The sequence below is a fragment of the Lynx rufus genome, unplaced genomic scaffold, assembly GCF_022079265.1.
Source record: "Lynx rufus isolate CCGP_SWC_20201006 ecotype Redwood Valley unplaced genomic scaffold, mLynRuf1.p SCAF_9, whole genome shotgun sequence".
Classification (NCBI taxonomy): domain Eukaryota; kingdom Metazoa; phylum Chordata; class Mammalia; order Carnivora; family Felidae; genus Lynx; species Lynx rufus.
The window spans coordinates 85,020,361-85,039,199 of NW_025814897.1; the positions used below are offsets into that span (position 1 = coordinate 85,020,361).

The window sequence follows — 18,839 nt, forward strand, 5'->3', positions numbered from 1 at the left end:
TCCCATCATGCATGGCTCAGTAATCAACCAGAGACTGGGACAGAGATTACATGCAGAATTTGGTGTTTCTCTTACGTGGCTTTTTTCCTACAATTCCCCTCACTCCGTGGTGGTTCTAGTAACTCTGAACTTCTTGAAATGGTTTTTCCTGCCAAAAAGAGTGCAAGTTCTTTGTTGGAATTTTAGCTACCCAAGGTTATAACTCTGCCCAACTGTGGTTTCCCTCAGGGAAAAACCACAGGAATGGAAAACTCACTTTATGCTTAATACTTCCTCAAGTTTCACCTCTCCTCCAAAAATCTACCTGCTTGTGTCTGCTCCCTAAAGCCCTTTGGTAGTCATTTGTTTTCTTCAGAATTCAGTTATTTGTAGGAGGTTCAATCTTTCAGGAGCTTATGCCACCGTAAGTAAAGCAGAAACCCATACTATTTTTTTTTAATAAAGTTTAAAACCAAAACCGTGGTGTGTGTGTGTGTGTGTGTGTGTGTGTGTGTGTGTTAAGACAAATCTAGATAAACAAAACAATGATAAAGACAAAATTCAAATGAATGTTTACCTGCATAAGAAAGAGGGATAAAAGAAGGGAAATACATAGATTAATACAAATTATTGTCAGTGTGCTAGTTCTCTGGCTATGTGTAGGTTAACAGATGTTTACTACTCTATTCATAAATGGATTAATATCATAACAATAACAAGGGCTATGCATAGGCCAGTGATGACCCTGTGTCATGGACCAGGACTTTAATAAATTCAAGTACGCCCATCTAAAAACAAGTGTTCACAGAGTCTTCACCTTGTTTCTAGACTCTTGAAAAGTCGTAATATTAATAAGGCTCTGACAAGATCTAGTTGCAGGATTTATGAAATGGCTAAGGATTTATGAGATTCATTTATAGGTAAAATATATGGACCATTCAAATTTAGGCACATCTGAGACACATGGTTCATAATGGGAAAACCCCCTAAATAATGTTGCCATTTTGAATGAGAAGGATAAAAAGACAAAACCGTGTGTGTGTGTGTGTGTGTGTGTGTGTGTATTGTTTCTTTTTTCACAATGCATTCAGGCTCTTTGACCAACACAGGAAAAGTTCCCAAGGGTGTAGAAGCAAGAAATAAGAAAATAGAGTGAACTTAAGAATGTTGAAGCATTCTCAAAGCAGCAGAAAACTTTAGCTTGCATGCCTAAAAGCATATCCACATGTCAAGGACCGTGGGACATTTTCCCAGAGGGGACTGGACACGAAGCTTCCCTGGTCTTAGTATCTTAAACTAGGCTGAATGGAACACCAGGGAATATGCTGGAGGGAGGGAAAGCACACTGGCCAAAGGGGTGGAAAAAGTGATGCAATCAGAGAGCTCTTTCCCATCTCTAATTTTATGACTCTCTGTAAAAATGAAGGAGAATCCAAATCACTTCAAAATAAGATCACCGGAGACCTGGCTTGGAAGACTGGATCCAATGAGAAAAAAGTCTTCAAAAATTTATTTTCGTGGTTGATAATCACATACCCTCCAAAAGATACCTCCATATGACTTCTGCTTTATAGCATATAGAGGGTAAAATTTTAAGTTAATGCAGAATAATTTCTCTGGGAATTGGGAATGGTAGGGGAAAAATCTACAAACAATATCACTGTAAAATAAAGGCTTTCGTTCCCGACAATCAAAAGCTTGACAAATCATGCCAACGTTTTATTTCTCAGGATATTTAAAAGACCACAACAGAGAGCTCTTCACCTGCTTGCTATCTAGTTTGATTTTAAGGAGGGTGCGGTCCCAAAGACAAACCTCAAAAGGAAAACAAGATACCATTAGATTTTCCTTTATTTTTTCTTATTTGATGCTATTAATAATAAATGGTCAGTATTTTCCCAAGTCAAGGGGAAAAAAAAAAAAAAAAACAACAGAAACACCTTTCTGTCACTTTCTTTGAAACAGCCCTGAAAACATATTTTAAAGACTATGCTTTAGAAAACTTTTTTTTTTTAAGGACAGAAATTCACTAAATCCTGTAAAATTCAAATCTCTAATCAACTGAACACCCCTCCCCCCCGCCCACGGGTGTGAGGAAATAGGGCCTCTTTGGGGGAAGGTAATCCTAATTATGTGGATGCTGGAGAGGCACCCAAGTTTATGTCAGTAGCAGATTCTGATAAGATAGGCACCATAAGAATGGGGTCTGGACTGTTTCAACGCGGGGGGAGGGGGTGTTGGTGTAATGTTGGTATTTAACTGTGATCTAGAGGCCAACAAAGGGCAGGGTGGACAAAGCACAGCCTAATGAAGCTGCTAGTGTCTGGGGTGAAAGAGCCACAAAGCCTTTCAAATTAGCAGCTGAATCCTGACACTCATTAGTGATTATACATGCGGGGGCTGCAACTTAACGCTCCAACCAGTAAAACAGCCAAGACACCGCATACACACAAAGGAAATAAGTATGTACAAAAATAAAGAGCCGGGACCTTTCAAATGTCTTCCCTTTCACATTCTGACATTTTTCTTTTTCTTTTCTTTCTTTCTTTCTTTTTCTTTTTTTAAAATATTAATGACAAGACTGCAGTGTGCTTACCTTCCAATTTAGTACGAAAATAATTACCACTGCGACTAAAATGAGACTTTCATTTTTTTTTTAATCAAGGAAGGTCTAGTCAGAAATTGCTTCTGCTAAGTTCTGTACAAGACATAATATACTCTTGTTAACTAACAAAACCAATAAATCAAGCTGAAGCACTTATTAAAGTATCTTACTGCACTAAATTTATCACTGATGACAAATTTAATTTGGGACTCTGACAGTTTGCTCCTTGTTTGTACTTCAACAGCTTTCTTTCTTTTCTCTTTCCTTCCTTCTTTCTTCCTTCCTTCCTTCCTTCCTTCCTTCTCTCTTTCTTCAGGAGGAGGGGGGGGCGTGAGGGCGGGAAATTATTTCACAAGTAATGAATGCTGAAATTTAGCAGAAATTTTTGGAGACGTAAAAGACAACTTCTGATAAAAAAAAAAAAACTATGGTTTTCCCACAGCGTCGCTGTCACCGGGGAAAGCTATGCATTAAAATTCTTTTCCAGCGATTCTGTCCTTCGCACATTAGAGTTAGCAGAATTTTTAAAATGGTGATAATGAGCACTTTACGAAGCAATTTATAATCATCACTCAGTTAACCCCCACTCTATCTCCACGGTTAGGTCAGTGCACATCCCTTGATAATGAAGATAAGAAAATTGAGATACTGCGTTTTCCTTACCTAACAGGTAAAATAATTTTAATCTATGGCAAGGTCATTCAGCACAAGGGAGGGTGAAAAGTAAAGAAATTCACAAGACTGTGTTGAATCTTCTTATAATTGCCCAATACTGTAGCTAAAAGGATGATATTCCCGCTTTAAGTATCAAAAGAGAATTACATTACAAATACACATAAAATTATTATTAATAGGCAACCTTTGCTCAACACCATACTTGTAGACTACATAATGTGAATAATGCCTTATTTTCCCGTTCCGGTCAACTGCACTAGTTTATCATACAACACAACCGGGTTATAGAAGTTATATTTTCTATAAACTTTTCCTCTTCCTAAAACATAGCTCTACATTTCTACATTGGCATTTTCTTGTTGTGTTTTTTCAAATAGTGTTTTCTTTCTTGACAATACAGTCAGCATATAAAAACCAAATTTCACCGCCTGGTCCCAGTTAAGGCAAACCAAGCAGGCTGAACCACAGCCTGACAAGGAGAAGGCATTAAGCTCTCGAACAAAAGCATCCAAGTCGACCTGTTTTGCAGTCTGATTAATAGAAACAAGCTCCAAGGACTAATCACAAGCCGAGCCCTGTTTTGCAGATTAATAGAACAAAGACACAGGAGAGGAGAGGAGGGGAGCTTACAGCACTGGAATACAAATAAGCAAAGGTAGACACCAGACTTTCCTCCACTCTAGTCATCTCCCCTAAAGCCAGATTTACTGACCCAAACCCCAGGGTGTCACATTCAGGGAGGAATCAAAATGCAGCACCAAAGAGATGTGAGTTCTCTTGGTCACCCCAGCACCAAGTGAGCCAGGTAGGTTCCACCTTCACTTTCTTTGGGGATCTGATTTAAAAGAGGAAACAAAATTTCTTTGCAAATGATGCAAGAATCATGGTGCTTTCAGGGAATCTTCCCACCAATCCACAGCACTAGTTGATCAGGACAGACGCTTTTCCACTTGTCCATCTTTTGCAATGGCCTGACACACAGGTAGTCTGTGAAGTGTGTGCATAAATGCAGGCCCACAAGTATACAAGAACTATATTCACAACAGCATAAAGTCAGAATGATAGAGTCAATTTCCAAATTACCCCTAGACACACATTTTACAACTAGACAATGGGGCCTTTTTTCCTGACTGTAAAAATAAAACTTCTCCACTCTAAGAATATACAAAATCCCAGGAAAGTAGAGTGAAAGGAAAAAGGGGAAAAAAAAAAGGAACACTCATAAAAGAAAAATCGCTGTGATATTTGTGGTATATTACCTCTCAGTTTTCATTTTCTCTATATATTTATATACATTCTCTATAATGTTATGATCCTTCTGTATATTTTTGGTGGGGATATGGGCTTTTGAAACGCTTAGTGCTAAGCATAAGAAGAAAAACATACCATTGCTCTCTGACGACTGGTGCTAATTCCTGAATGACTAAAACCAGGTGAATGTATGAATTTTTACTGGAATTGTAAAATCTTCATTGACTTGAGATCTGATAAGCTGAAGGCAGTTTACACACCTTGAGAAACAATCTTTAGGAATTGGGATGTCCACTTTTTGCATGATTTCTCTCCTTAATGGTTTTCTGCAGCAACTATTTTCCCTCCATCTTATTTTTTTTATTTTTTGTTTTTTTGGAGACCAAGCTTTTTTGGTCTCATTTAGAAGAGAATGTGAGTCAATGGACAAAGGGAATGGATTTTCTGTGGCATATTTGTATCCTCTTTTATCAATAATCCAATTGTTCTGCTCACTGCAACAATCAGCAAAGGTAAAATGCATTTATAATGAAAATGATAAATATCAACAATTACAACATCTCAGAACTGACTTTAGAGCACAGTTAAGCCTGTGGTTTATGGGCAAGCCAAACTTCAAAATTTCCAAAGAAGTGATTGTGTTTCTCTCTGGCTTTTCAGGAGACTTGGAACTCTCCAGAAGGTAATTCTTATAGCAAATAAATTAAAAAACCAAAACCTTCCTTAGTACCAGACTTTCCCTTTCATTGTAATCCTGAACAGCACATACAATGTATTTGAACGTGGGAAGGCACTCAATACCCTGAAAATTCCCTTGCCTTTCACCGGCCAGTCTCCGAAGACGCCATACAGGCCACACAGAATTCGCCTCTGGTAAGAGCTGTCTAAAAGCACAAACATCAGGGCCAGTATTATATACACACACTTATGTTTTCCATTCTCCTACTCATTCTGCTGGACCTACAGGTAAATACTTGTCCTTACAAAATCGTATCTTTTTCAGGGAGAGGCTGAATCTGGGTTAAGAAAAGGAAGTTCTTTGCGGTTGCATCTGAAAAAACTGGAAGGATTAAGGAATGTTTAGTAACAGAGGCATCATAAGAATACCCTAAAATCCTCATTCTCAAATGCTTCCTACGAGTTCATTTATTTAAATAATATGAAAGCAGACCCCACAAACTGAGTCTCTTGAACAAATTTACTTTCTACAATTTTTTGTTTTGATGTGACACCGAAGGAAAAGAAGAGAGCAGGAAAGTGGCTAATAACAAGCCAACAGTGTGTTTCCAACTAGTTTTGCCACCAACAATTTCTTTTTTTAATTAAAAAAAAATTTTAATGTTTATTTTTGAGAGAGCGAGCGCGAGTGCATATGCTCAGGGATGGGGCAGAGAGGGGACACAGAATCTGAAGCAGGTTCCAGGCTCTGAGCTGTCAGCCCAGAGCCCAACACGGGGCTTGGACTCAGGAACTGTGAGATCATGACCAGAGCCAAAGTCAGACGCTTAACCAAACTGAGCCACCCAGGTGCCCCATCAACAATTTCTGATTAGGTTTTAGTCTAGCAACTCTTATTCTGTAAAGATCAAAGCAAGAAAGTTTTTTTCTATTGATACCTGATTTACAGTAAAAATAGAGACCCCCAACTATGGCTAGTGACATGGGGTTGGACTTTTAAATCATTAAGACAATAAAGAGTTTTTTCCTAGTTTCTGTCTTTAGTAGTCCTCTTTCTAGAACCATGGTACTCCAAGCTACTTTCCATTGATCGTGAAGCCTCCTATGGCCTGGAAAGTCAGTACATCTTAGTGGATCCTGTATTATGATTGAGATGTCCCACAATTTCCATACATCTGTAGCTTGCAATGTAGGGAGAAAAATCCATGATCTATAGTTATTAAGCCAGGCAGGCATCAGAGGCACTTAGTTTTATAAACAATCATTCTGTACATAATATGTAAAAGAAGTGCCTAACCAGTTTTAGGAAAGAAGGGAAAGTCAGGCTGTCAACTCTGACTTTTTTCTTCCTTTATAAACGGCATTGGTTTTATTTAGCCTTCAATGTTTATTTACTATAGACTCACATGAAATGTTAGCATTACTTTTTTAGGGGGAGCAGGGGGGATGGGATCTATTCTAAACCCACCATACCAGACATCAGAACTGAACGTATGTAAATTACCCAATAATATCACCAGCACCTTCATATGCTGTCTTAGAAAATTTTATCTTGGGAAGAATCTTACTCCGGCTGGTTCTTAACTACTTCCTCCAATCTGTCTTTATGTGCAAGGTGCTTCTCTTTGTTGCCTTTTCATTTCTGGCAGCAAATTTCATACTTGGATGTTATTAGTTGTAGTAACTGCATTTATACTTTACCCAAGCTAATCTTTCCTTATGTTTGAGCAAAACCGTCTTTCTATATCCTTTCCTGGATTAATGCAGATTTGTAACTCACCTTTTCTACTTTCTACAGAATGCACACACATTCTGAGAACCCAGAGGCTTTCAAATTTGCCATTAGCCTCCTGTTTAAGCAGCCCTCATGGAACATTCCACATTCAATTTATAGTCCCCATCCAAGATTACCTTTATTTTTCCTGGGTGAAAATGCACTACCAAGCATTACTCATACATTTCAAATGATACTTCATGTAAGTGACCTTAAAAATGCCACATATGTCTTCATTTATCAGACATCTATTCAGTCTTCCATGTCTTTTGACCAAATGCAGCCAATATATGGGGTTCCTTTCCTAAATGGTTTCCACTACTCCAGATCACAAGCAACTTGCTGTGCACAACTGCACAATATTTGCTTTTAAAATTCTCTTTCTCTCTTTCCCACACACACAAACAAGGGGAATCATTTTCCTAGACTAAGTTTCCTCTTCATTTCTGCCCCTTTTCCTCTGATATACCAGCATAAAAAAGAAAACAAAACAGAACAAACACAAAGCAAACAAACCAAAAACCAAATAAACAAACAGCAGCCATTGCAAAACTACACAATTGTTACCTTTCAGGGAAGAAGATAATAGTTACTGAGTGCCAAGAACTTAACCTACATGATCACATTTGAATCCCATAAAAATATATAGAGTAGTGAAAAGAATAAAGGCTTTGGGGTTGATGTCCAGTTCTGCTACTTAGGAAATGAGTGTCCCTGGGTGAGTTAACTTCTCTAACCTTCAACTTTATAATCTCCCAAAAGGGGGTAATTTTACTTTCTTTATACGGTTGGTGTGACACTTAAAAACAATGTTATAGAAGGTGCCTGTACGTGAATGATGCTTCTTAAGTAGTAGTTATTACTATTTGCATACCCAATGGAAACTATATAGTTTCATAGGTGAAACTATGGCTCAGGGAGATGAAATAACTTGCTTAACAAAGTAAATGATTCCTAAATGATGAAACTGAGACTCGAGTTCACTGGGGATAGCTGTTTCTAAAGGCCAAACCCATGGCCTCTATTTGTCACTGCTTCTCCCTTCAGAAGGGATAACAGGCGTGCAGGTGTTTATGCTATGTCCTGCCTAGGGCTCAGACATTTCAGGGTACATTTTCCTGCTGGGGACGCCCTGCAAGAAGTTTGTTAACCTGAGGAATGGATGGTTTAAGGGAAAAGAGAATCAGCAAGAAGTGCCCAGCCCAGTTTCAAACAAAGCCTTCACTGTCAGAGGGCTGTCCCTGGGCACAACATGGTTTGGCCTGTCCCCCGTAAGCTCCCACGGGCTTATAGGTGAATCATTAGGAGGTGCGTGACATTGTGCCTTGACTGCTTCTCACTGAGCAGCATAGAAGGTCAGAGGGCTTCTCCCCTGTGGAGCACAGAACACAGTATGGCTTTGATTATCATGCCTCTATTGGGAAACAACTTTGGCAGCATGCAGACTCCTTGGAAGGGCAAAAAGGAAGGAAGTCTGGGCGGATGTGGAACCTGGCCAAAGGGGAGCACTTAGTGGAAGTGGCAACTTCTGAACTGTGCACTCCAAAGCTCATTTCACCTTCTTCACTGATCGTCTGGAGGATTAAATGAACCTGGGTAGTTACCTGGACTTATTAGTGAACACATCGGCTCTATAGGGTAGAAGGGCACTGTGGACGGCAGGGCAGCAGCAGTGACTGGAACCAGGCAAATTTGGGTCAAGACTGTCTACGGGACCCCAGTGCACTCACTCTCTGGTACTACCTGGAGAAATTCACATTACACTTAACAGTTCAGAGTATAAAATCAGAAATCCATGTTGGTAAAAGAGCTTAAAAATAAATGATACAGAATCCGCATGACTAATTCGACTCTAAAAATTCAACCATTGGGAATTTGACCATTAAGAAAAGAGAAGAATACCACATATCTGATAACTGGTTTCTGATGTCCAAAGACCTCTCTAAGTACCCAGCTGGTCTAGCTTCTTACCAAATTCATGCTTTACACTGACTACTTTTACTACAGCTTGAAGACACAGTCTCCAAATCTAACAGAAACTTCTGTAGTTGCTCTTAGCACAGAGATAAGGCATCTGAACGTAAAGAAACTGACAGGAATCTCAAAATATTGTCGGAGACTTCCTTTGAAAATTCTCATTGACTTCATGTTAAGTTTGTCCGACTACTCCCATCCCCCAACTTTTTATTGAACCATGATCACCCGGAGAGATGTTATACTCTCTGTATTTACGGATGTTCAGGATGGACCTAGAATGTTCACAAAGCTCACAAACATAGTTTAGTGCTCCGTTTGGTTCTATTTTGTTCTACCATTTCTAAGTCCTCCTTGTAAATTCATGGCCAGGCTTGATCTCATATTGGAAATATCCTTTCCTGTGCAACTCATGACTCATCTGTGTAGAGCTTCAGTCCATCCGCCACAGACACAGCTCTATCACCACCACTACCACCCTCATTCATTCATTCATTCATTCAGCTGATACGGGCACACCATCCACCATGTGCCAGGCACTGGCCTAGCCTGGGGTATGCAGAGAACAAAGCTGACAGAGTCCCTGCCCTCACAGAGCTGAGAGCCACTGTATAATCTCCTTCCATCCACCAGCAGCAACTATGGGTTAAAAAGGAGCCTGTTAGTGTAACATGAGAAAATGAAAGAACGTCCAGCGGCCAGCCGGTTGGGTCTCAGTGTTAAGGGCCAGGTCTTCCCTGGAGCATGGTGTGTGGACCCATGCCAGGCCTGACGTCAGCAGGGGCACCTGCCAGCACTTCCTTCTTGGTGCATATGTCCAGGACCTGCTGTCTTTCTCAGCTGTGACCTGGTGCCTTGGATGGAAAACACCAGAGACATCCAATACATGCCCCTGCTGATGTGTGTGCAAAGGAATCATAAGTTGTCTCTATGGAGCAAGAGGACAAGAAGGAGGTGATCCACGTCTTCTGGCACACTGAGACACAGATTATTCACAGAAAACTCTAGGCTCTGGAGCATATCGTGAAAAAAAAAACAAAAAAACAAAACAACCTGATCATTTCTTTGTTCTCTCAATATCCCTATTTTCCCCCTATGAGCACCTTACCTGGAATCCTAAGAGCTCCTGACGAGTACAGGCCTGGATTTCTGTGTGCCTCTTTTGCAACTAGACAGAAACAGCTAGGGACGCCTGGATGGCTCAGTCGGTTGAGCGTCCGACTTCAGCTCAGGTCACGATCTCATGGTTCATGGGTTAGAGCCCTGCATCGGGCTCTGTGCTGACAGCTCAGGGCCCAGAGCCTGTTTCGGATGCTGTCTCTCTCTCTCTCTCTCTCTCTCTCTCTCTCTCTGTCCTCCCCTGCTCGCACTCTGTCTCTGTCTCTCTCAAAAATAAAATAAACATTAAAAAAAAAAAAAAGAGCTAAGTCTTCCAAGTGGCCCTTTCCTGAATTGCCTCAGGTCAAGGAGCAGGACACGTGGTTACTAGGGTATCTTGCTTTAGTATACACAGCTCAGCACAGGAGTGCTGGACTCCAGTCCTTGTGCCCCCAGAAGTCACCTTGTCTGTCAAAAACGCTATCTTGGCCGCCTCAGTCAAAGGAGGCAATACTGAGCAGCACCAGACATATGGGCACTTGGAAATGCTGGCTATTATTAATTACTATTATTAACACGACTCTGCCTATTTCAACTACTTAAAATTATTTTTTTAACTTAAATTTTAATTATTTCGGATCGTTGGGAAGCCCAAATGAGACAATGCAGGTGACAGTGCTCGGAGTGAAATAACCATTTCAATGTAAGTTTATTTATTACTCTTGTTTGCTAATTGAAGTTGTCTCTCAGGATGTACAAGCAAAAATTCAATTTATGCCAATAGCTGATACTAAGCGTAACTGAATGCACATGAACACTTCCATACACCCCTCCACATTCTTCTACACAATCACCACCAATACATCAGATGAAGGCACCAGGGCGGGCTTCAAGGGTTTGGATGGAGTGGGGAGGGGGATAGGGGTGGGGAGGAGGTATGAGTGGATCTAACATCAGAAGCTCTACACAACCCGGCTTTGGAAATGGTATTTACTGCTATGGCTACGAATGGGAGGTAGAAAGCAAAGTGATCAGTTTTGCTTTCTCCTTTTTCAAATAAACAGGGCAGTTGTTAAACCAGAAGTGAATCTGATCCCGTGCGGCTTTAAGAGCAGTCAGCTGCATTCTGGAACAGGCAAAAATGTAAACAGAGCCTGTAACTCTAGATCAGGGCAGAACACCCATTGGTTTCATATGGGAGAGTCTGCGGGCTCTGTGCCAAGAAAAATGAAATGTTAGCCTGGGCCTTTAAACAGAGTCATGTAAAAGCAGAGTGCATATTTGTTTAACACACACACAGGCCTTTTTCCATGCCAATACCTTTCTGAACCCTCCTGAATCAAAGCTGGAGTCCCTGAGATGATGGTAGGAACCAAGATTGTTGGTATAGTCCTGTTCTTTAGCGTGAAAAGACTTTCCTGCTGAACGTGGAGTGTTTCTTTCTTTTCTTCCTTTTTTTTTTTTTTTGGCCCAAGTTAATTACAAAGTATGACTGTGAAAATAAAATAAATGAGCCCATTCCACCCATCCCCATATCTGAATTCTATCATATGAGTTGCCAATTGGTTTCCTAATCCTCTCACTCAGTATCTGCTGTTAATTTGTTCGCTATTTCAAGAACTTGAAGACTGTCAGCAAAATACATGATGCATTACAAAACTTATAATTGGAAATAAAAACATCTGAAGCTTTTCTGACAGGGTAAACATAAAGTACTATTGCACTGATCAGAACAAGGAAACGTGAGCAACCTTGTAGCTATTTCTGTGCAAACACAATTATAAATGCTGCAGAGAGTGGAATCAACACTTAACTCCCACTTTTAAAAATGCTGAGAAAATTACATCTAAATGAATGAATGAATGAACTCAACATGTTTGTGATCCTAAATGAGGGGAAGGGAGGAGGGAAAAAAAAAAAAACAACAAAAAAAAATCCCACTCAGGCTTCCTTTGCAGATGCAACTCAATGGGCTTTCTCTTGGTACTGTAGCCATTTTAGAATTACACTGTCTAGGCCCCATCTAATTTTCCTGCTGGAGAAGTTAAGGCACTTCCTCCACAGTTACTAAATCTGACAAATTACACCTGGGTGTACTCTAACATGAAAAAGTGCGTTCTTTGTTCCTGACCCCTTGGTCAGCATAGAGATCAAATTCCTGGACATTGGGAAGCCCTGCTCATATTCATTAAAAGCCACGGGAGACCAGCCCTGCATTTCTGTTCAAGGGAGGAACAAGGTGAAGCCACTGCTGAACAATACAACTGCTCTGCTCGGGTCGGAGCAATATGGACTTTTTACTTTTGGCAGCTTGGCTCTGGATCAATTAGTACCTCGATTTTTTTCTACACGGCATCTTAGTATCAAAAGAGCAATTGAAACCCCTCCCATGCCTCCCCTCCCCCTCACCCCCCGACAAAAAAAAAAAAAAAAAAAGGAAGGGGCTGGTCCCACAAATGAGTTTACTGAAACCTACTTGTGCTAAGATGCTGGCTCTAGATCCAATAACCAAAAATACAAAGATGATTTCAAAATTCTACCTCCCCTCTACCCTGGCCAGACCACAGATTAAAATATCATCTCCTCTTTCAAACCATACTCAGCCTTTGGAAAAGACAGAACTGAGAGTGATCACAAAGAGGAAATCAGGAACCCTTGTGGTGGCAGAGAAGCAATGCGATGGATATGAGAAATCCACAAGCTTTCCCATCATGGGACTAAAATCCTGTCTGGCAACACAAGACCCTCTTCTCCTCCCCCAAAGAATGAGAGAAAAGCAATACAGGAGACGTTAAGAAAAGCTGTGACTGAACTGTTACTCCCAAGGAAGGTAATACATCATGGCTAATTCCTTTCTTCAAGATTCGTAGAAGAACAAGATGGTGAAGGAATACACACAGAAACCACAAAATCTGCCATGAGGTCTCATGAGGCAGGGGTGCTGCCTGGCACCAGTCAGCTCTTGACCTCCTTCCAAGGGATCACCTCTCTTCCAGGACAAGGTAGCCCACTTACACCTTCTTCAGTATAGGAAGGCCACTGAATTTTCCCAGACCCATCTAACCACATCCAGATCCTCTCCCTTGGGGATCTGAGAAGTACCATGGTGCACTCCTATTGCAAACACATATGAATTCTTTAAAGTGTTGTAAATTAGTCTCCACGTACAAATTCCTGCTAAATTGTAAATTTAAAGACATTGCTTTAATTATCCCTCTTTAGGAAGCTTTCAACTGTGCTACAAGTTAAAACACTGTAATTAATGTGGACTGATATTTCTTTTCTGTACTGAACACGAGTCACAATCCACATTTTTTAAATACGTGAGTTGTAGCTATCTTCCTGGTTGGATGGCAATCACCTTTGAGAAACCGGTGACAGAATGGAAATCCTTGGGATCACGGATGTTATTCTGATTGTTTTGAAATTGAGACCACTAATCATATCAAAATTCATTGGAAATCAAGCATGGAAATCAAACTTAAACCACTTTACATTATTTTGGGGTTGGAATAACTAATGGGTACTAGGCAGACATTCACCTACTAGTGAATCTCAGGGATGGAAAATCCTAACTTCTGAAGGAAGAAAAGTGGTAGCTCTGGTATAAATCCCCCTAAACTTTGCTTCCACTGAAATTCTTTATTTTTAATGTTTATTTATTATTTTTTTTGGGGGGGGGAAGAACATAGAGAGGGAGACAGAGTGATCCAAAGCAAGCTCTGTGCTGACAGCAGAGAGCCCAATGTAGGGCTTGAACTCATGAACCATGAGATCACGACCTGGGCCAAAGTCGGACACTTAACTGACCAAGCCACCCAGGCGCCTCTGTAAGTCAAATTCTTAATAGTGAAAGAGGTTAAAAAGTGTACAAGATATTAAAATAATCAAGCATTCCTGAAAATATGGATACTCTTTGAAAATTCTAACTTTGGTGACCATTTAAGGGAGTGGTGCCTGAGAGAAAATAGGGCAACCTTGTTGGCCCTGTTTTACAAAACCAGACGTTCAGTGATTTGCCTAGTGCCACTCAATCAGCAGAGGCTGACCTAATGCTAGAACCCACCCCATCTGACTCCTGGTGTAACAATCTTCATATGACGATGGACAAAAGTATGAAGTAAACTTGAAAGACCAGCCCCCCTATGAGTACTAGCTCACATTTATTAAGTGCTTACTCTATGCCAGGAAATCTTTGGGTGCTGTGGGTGCACTATTAACTCACTGATCCTCATAGCAACTGTATGAAAGAAGTAATGCTGACATCTCCCACTTTAAAGATGAGAAAACGGGGGCCGAGAGATGTTCAGAAATTCACCTAGGGTGCCAGGGCTGAATAAGTGATAAAACTAGGAATATCTGTGTTTTCGGCACAGAAAGGCCAATGCAGGGATTCCTAAATCAGTGTCCAGATTATCAGCAGTCCTGGGAATATTAATTTTAACAAAATACCTTCACAGTGGGATCCAAATGACTGACAGCTCCAAAATACATACTGAAAATGAAATTTGCTTTTCATCAACCTCTGTATTCTTAGTTACAAGTCAAAGTACCAGCAATTCCTATGGGTGACACATATCTCCCTCATTGCAAGGAAATGCTAGGCAGGTGATAGATTAAACTTTCTGGAAATCCCAACAAATTATGTATAAAGACAACTCCAGGATGACATTTCAGAGGGCTCATCCTGCCTATTTTCTTGATTAACTACCCTCTCTAATATTAAAATAAACAATTTTTGAATGACACCAATTCAGCTCAGATATAAACGTCTGAAGTTTGTGCCATCAGAAAAGGATTATGCCTCCATCATATCACAGATTTGAGTTACTATGTGGGTTTTTTTGTTGTTGTTGTTTGTTTGTTTGTTTGTTTTATTTTGTTTTGCTTTTCTTTGACATGCTGCAAGATCTGCCTATGGATGCAAAGTCACTCCCTCGTTCATCACAGCCCTCAACTGGGTTAGCTAAACCCTATCCTCAACAGAACTGCATCTGTTCAGATAATGGAGTTAGTTTGTTTGTTATCATCATTCCAAGGAACTATCAATCTGGAGATCTCTGAAAGTCCGGCTTGTTCGGGAACGGCCTTCCACGTTCTATGCCTTCGAAAATTTTTCAAAAATTATCTTCAGGTGCTAAAAAACTGACCTTAACTCCATGTAGTGCTTCTCTGTCAATCAAAGGTCATTCCTCAACTACTGCATAGTCATTAGGACGTGAGCTATGAGGCTGGAAAAGCTCCCTCTCCTGCCCTTTGCTCAGAAATGCTAATATGGACACCCTATGTTACCTGAGACCAGTTTTCAGATTACCGTAGTTTGATAGGACCAATTTCTACGGTTTGTTGTCCTGCCCTTTACCACCTTCTCACGTATAACAAACATTAACTGATATACACTAATATAGCTGGATATAACCACTGCAGTGGCCACACCACCACCACCACCTCAGTCATATCATGCACCCCACAGTCAGACTCAAAATTAGGAAGCTACCACTAACTATCTGTGTGATCCCTGCGCGGTTACTCAACCTTTCTGTGCCTGAGTTTTTTTTCCCTACCAAATGAGAATCACAACAGCGTCCATTTCTTAAAGGCATTTAGAAGAAAAGGATATAAAAGACAAAAAAGGACTTAGAACAACGCCTGGCATGTAGCAAGGACTCAAGTAAGAGTTCACAATCATTGCCAGGTGGATTTTAAAATAAAATATAGTTCCTGTGTTCACTCAACAGCCCTTCTGGATACCACCTAGTAAAGCTAGGGAAAAAAAAAATTGTCAACTATTGAGAATATATCTCAACTTTCTATTCTACAGAGAACGAACCAAACTGGCAAGTCAGATGGCCAAAGGGAAGTCACGCTGTTTGTCCTCTTGCAGTCTTAGCCGCAAATCCTAGGGCAGGGCTGGGATACTTCTCCAAGTTGGGTGGGTAAAGGTTAGTTTTTCTGCTCTATATACATACGGAGCTCTCAAAAAGTAGATATATAAATAAATAAAAATCCAAGACTCCCCTGATGTTGATCTTCTAGTCTAACACTCCCATTTTCAAGATGAAGAAACTGGTTTGGAGGCTAAGTGACTTGTTCAAGTTCACATAAATACTCAGTGGGAGAACCAAGGCCAGAAAATGATAATCATTATCCTTGGCAAATGACCAGGCATTCTTCCATATCCATTACAAACGCCACCTAATTTAATCCTCATAACCCTCTAAAGTAGGTACTATGTCCACTGTCTTGAGATGCAGAAATGGAGGCTCATCCTCCGTGAATTAACTTCTTCAAAACCACACAACTGACAAATGACGGAGACAAGATCAAAATGCCTCCTGTCTGGCCCCAAAGAATATGCACCTGTTTCAACCTGTCTAGAGCTCAGTGCTGAGCATTCTAGCGCTGAGCTCTCAACCTACAACTTTCAAACTGTCTGCACGTCAGTCTCGTCTGGGAAGCTTTAAAAATACAAATTGCTGGGCTCTACCTCAGGAAAGAGAATCAGAGTCTCTGGGGGTATGGCTTCAAAATCCGTATTTCTTCCGAGTTGGTCAGGTGGTTCTGATGTGTAGCAAGATTTTAGAAACCCTAATCTAAGCAAGATATTTTATGAATGCGTCCAGTATGAAATGAGACGGAAATGAGTTACCTAAGGCTGATGGAATGTTCAGAGTAGATGCATCTGCATGAAGAGTAACACAGTGACCTTCCCCCAAATCTTCCTGTGTCCCACAGACACACACGCAGCCTCAGTCCCATAAACATATACACACCTACCAAAGCCCCACTTCTACTGATCTTGCCTAAAGAAATCTGCATCACAAAAACAAGCGATACTCTTTCCAGCAGTGCTGGAATACGTGTCATGTTCGAACTGCAGCAATAAGGTTTCTTTCTGCTCTTATCCTTTGCATTGAAAGCACCTAAGTCTGCACCAGGATTTCTTAGCTAAAAAAACGAAGGGGAAGATTGTTCGAATGAGCACTTACCAAGGTGCCCCGTATATCCTGAATCCCTTCACTGTTACCTCCGAGTCTTGTAAGTAAATACTGTTTGTCAGGAGGGACTGAACGTTGTCAAAGTCCTCTGGTTTCAATTTGGACACAGAGGGGAAACGGTAGTAGTCCTGTTTAACAAGGTCTGCCATGAATTCTTTATCAAATGTCAGTTCATGATTCCCAGCAATCACTATTTTATATTCATATGGCAGGTTTCCTGAAATAAGAAAAAAGAGTACCAATTAGCACGTTCATTTCCCATCACGAAGTACAACAGCCGAGACTGGGTGATTAGCAGACAGTACACCCAAGTGAAATAGCTCACGCATTCCTTTATATTTCCATGGGAACCAAAATTTATGACTACGCCTTTATGCTGGCAAAAAATGACAATAAACAGGAGACAGGAAGCTGCTAAGAAGCTTAAAAGCTACTAAGAAGACATTCAGCTTTCTTGTTCCATTTCCCTCTTCTCTGTGCTACTGATTCACTGTGATGAATGTATACTGTGACAAATCCATACTTAATAATTATCCAGAGAAAAACACTTTAATCACAATCCTTAACAAAGGTCTGGACTTGGTTGGTCCTCAAAAAATAAGCCAACCAACTGTTCTTAACAGCTCAGATAACCGCTTGATTTGCAGGACATCCTTCAAAAGTATATTTATAGTATATCATACAAAAGACATGACATAGGCAAGCATTCCACAATTTACATAAATGAAAGGAACTATGTAGTACAATTTCATATTGTCAGTTAAAGTTTACCTTTTGGCTTGTGAATAAGAAGAACATTAATAATGGCCCCCTGATTAGAAGGCTAACTTTCCTCCCTTTGGGATGGGAGAAGAAACTGTAAAGCTTAACCCCCTTTTAATATTTATGGTATGGAAATGTGAGTTCTCGGTGTGTGCTTTTTATGCAAAAGTTTCCCGATCAAAATGAGATAATTCTGGGAAGAAGAATGAAAGCTATAAAGGAAAACCCAAACACCAGACTTCTGCATAGATTTATAATGTTTGAATAAAGTATAGATCATACATATTAATAACTCACCGTGATGCTGTAAGAACCAAAATCCAAAGGGAGATAGTGCCGGGCAGCTGTCCCCATCCTGAAATTAATGCCCTTTCTCTTCTTTGTCATTACCCATCCCTCAAGCCTCACTGCAGAGCTGCTGCTCATTTTATTTCATTTCATTTTATTTTAGGGGAGAAAAGGGTGGGGCAATGGTGCCTATAATTCCAGCTTCCTGAGACTCCTGGGTCCAATGCAAAATTAACGTTTCCTGCTATTCCAGGAAGAATGAAAGTTACCACTAGCAGGAAATTGGATACACTTGTTGTAAGAATTGGTCCTTACCAGCAAGCCAGAGTCAATGATTTAATTAATGAAGCTTAGTGGGAAAGAAAATTATATTTTGGGGGCGGAGGCAAGTTTTGCCATAGGTACATGGACTTCAGCAACGCAAACTGCAGAGACCACGCCATGAAGTCCGCAATTTCAGCAGCGCGCTGCAAACATATTTGCCAACATTGAAACGATTTTTAAGATCACCAGAATATGCTTTGTAATGCTGTTTTCTTTAGCTTTCGATGTTTAGGTTTCTATCAGTAATGAAACTGCATACATAGCACATGGTCTAATGGGGAAGCTTAACAGAGAGATGAAAGCAGTCAGAAAATAACACCGCAGAAAGCTGAAACCGCAAACATCGCGGCCAAGCGTCAATGGATATGCTTGACTACTAGCGCACGGTGCTACGTGACATGCCTTTGGCCTCAGTTATGCACAAGGCTGTGCT

At 40.5% G+C, this 18,839-nt stretch overlaps 1 protein-coding gene across 1 annotated transcript in view; it reads right to left on the reverse strand.

Moving 5' to 3' along the window:
• MPPED2 (metallophosphoesterase domain containing 2) overlaps positions 1-18,839 on the reverse strand; it is a 167,728-nt gene that overhangs the window by 70,047 nt on the left and 78,842 nt on the right. Inside the window, exon 3 of the mRNA XM_047072506.1 lies at positions 17,024-17,249. Coding sequence (XP_046928462.1) covers positions 17,024-17,249 — 226 coding nt within the window. The remainder of the gene's footprint in view (positions 1-17,023; positions 17,250-18,839) is intronic.